General features: G+C 36.5%; 1 protein-coding gene across 1 annotated transcript in view; it reads left to right on the top strand.

The window, feature by feature from the left end:
• The window catches only part of LOC107090607, an 11,786-nt gene that overhangs the window by 3,011 nt on the left and 6,782 nt on the right, over positions 1–1,993 (top strand). Inside the window, exons 2-4 of the mRNA XM_015384100.1 lie at positions 216–269; positions 994–1,113; positions 1,210–1,369. Coding sequence (XP_015239586.1) covers positions 216–269; positions 994–1,113; positions 1,210–1,369 — 334 coding nt within the window. The remainder of the gene's footprint in view (positions 1–215; positions 270–993; positions 1,114–1,209; positions 1,370–1,993) is intronic.

The raw sequence follows: 1,993 nt of genomic DNA, 5'->3' as shown, positions 1-1,993 counted from the left end.
ATTTATTTATACCCCCTTAGGGTGTAAGAGGCTAAGGAAGAATGAATCCTACATGAATCCAAAACTACTGCACACTCTTAAAAGACTACAATGAATTATGATTACTGAGTGACATATTCTTATTAACTCAATATCATTTTCTTTGCAAATCTCAAATTCTTTTTGTGCTTTTTTTAAGTCATTTTTATGAAACTAACTGATTTTTCTCGATTTAGTTGTGTGGAGCTTTACTGATCTACGGTTTAGTAGCAACTAATATGGATGTTGAGGTAATGTATACCGTTTAAATTACTTTATATTTTACATGTTCTAATAATTTACAACCCACTATGTGAAAATAATATTTAAACCTATAGGAAGTGTTCAGACAGCTAACTTTTTTATCCAGTGGGATAGTCTTGAGTGGTCAACTCACTTCAGGCCTTATCTACTAAAAAAATAATAAGCAGCAGCAAAGTCCTTAGCAAAGAAAAAGTGTGTTTGATCTACAATAATTTTGTGTAAAATGGAGAATAAGACCAAAAGTGGTGTAGACTGCCCTGTTTAAGTCAGTCAGTTAATCTGGGAGAGTTTGGAAGAGCAAAGTGGTTATTAAGTGATTATACATGTGATTACTGGGAAATTCTGTGAAACACTGTGGAAGATGTATGTTAGTGGTGCTTGAAGACTTCAAAAAACCTAAGCTGTTCTTAAAAAGCAGCTGGAAAATCTTAAAATATATCTATTTAGACTTCCTGATATTTAAAAAAATGTCCTTTAATTAAATATAACACTTGAATAGTTTTTTTTCATGTGGTTAAATGTTGTAGTATGTAGGAAACTAACTTCTTATTTATGTGATGTATGACTGTGTTACAAGAATATTAAATTCCATGGATAAATGGATAGAGACACTGAGAGAGGTTAAAAAAGAGAAGATTAAAAAGAGGGTTATATTATGTTATAATCAGTTTTACTTCTGTAGTAAAACCTGTGTTTTTGCTCTCTGACCAGATGAGAGCAATGGAAACACCGGGGACACTCTTGGTTTGGGTGTTTGCCATTGCCATGCTGGGGATCTCGTTGCTGGGCAGCATTGCTGCACATACTGAGAAAAAAGCCTGCCTAAAAGTTGTATGTACAGGAAGTCACATTTTGGACACAACGAAAAAGAACAACCCATTCCAAATAAAACAGATTAAAATTGATCATTGTTTTTTTTTGGTTTAGTTTGCAGGTTTCATGGCAATTGGAATGATCATCATGCTAATCTTTGGAATTACTACCGCTTCTTCCACAAAACAGGTATGCATGCATGCATTGCATTGTGCAAGAAAATGGACAAAACTAGAAAAATCCCCATGGAAATTTTGGTGGTGCCTGCAACATGGTGTGTATTTGTGTGTGAGTAATTTTTGTACTGGCACCAAAGGCTTAATGGGAATAGTTGGGTTCACCTTTAATCGGGTAAGAGTGTGAAACCTTGTGGTGCCATATGTGACCATACCAGGTGGTAACTTTCTTGTTCTGGCTTAAAGGCGACTGGCATCACCATACATAGCGGCGACTTGTGTTGCCTTACCTACTGGGGACTGGTGTCACAACACCTGGTGCCTGATAGTGTCGCCACACAGAGTGCCGACTGATGTCACAACAGCTAGTGGTGCCTGGCATCGCCACACCTACTGGTGAAAGGCGTCACCAGACAGGGTATTGATCAAGATCCCTATAATGCAATATATTGCTGAGTATATTATTTAGGCTTTTATTTTGTAGAAGACCTGCTTTCTTATTTTAAAGGTCTAGCAGGGCTGTGTCTTTAGCATAAGGTCAGGTTCTGCAGAGATATTGAATCCATTTACAATTAGTAAATCTCTGTTTTTCCTTCTTAGTAGGTTAGTCAACACTTTATTACAGAGGAAATGTGAGTGTACTCAGGTGAGTTGCTGATGAAGGTTCTCAGTCATCCAGGTCAAAATTCAAAAAAATATACACTGGACTTGGTTTCCAAGAT

The sequence above is a fragment of the Cyprinodon variegatus genome, unplaced genomic scaffold, assembly GCF_000732505.1.
Source record: "Cyprinodon variegatus isolate N-32 unplaced genomic scaffold, C_variegatus-1.0 Scaffold303, whole genome shotgun sequence".
Lineage (NCBI taxonomy): Eukaryota > Metazoa > Chordata > Actinopteri > Cyprinodontiformes > Cyprinodontidae > Cyprinodon > Cyprinodon variegatus.
This window is presented reverse-complemented; position numbering and strand designations above follow the sequence as displayed.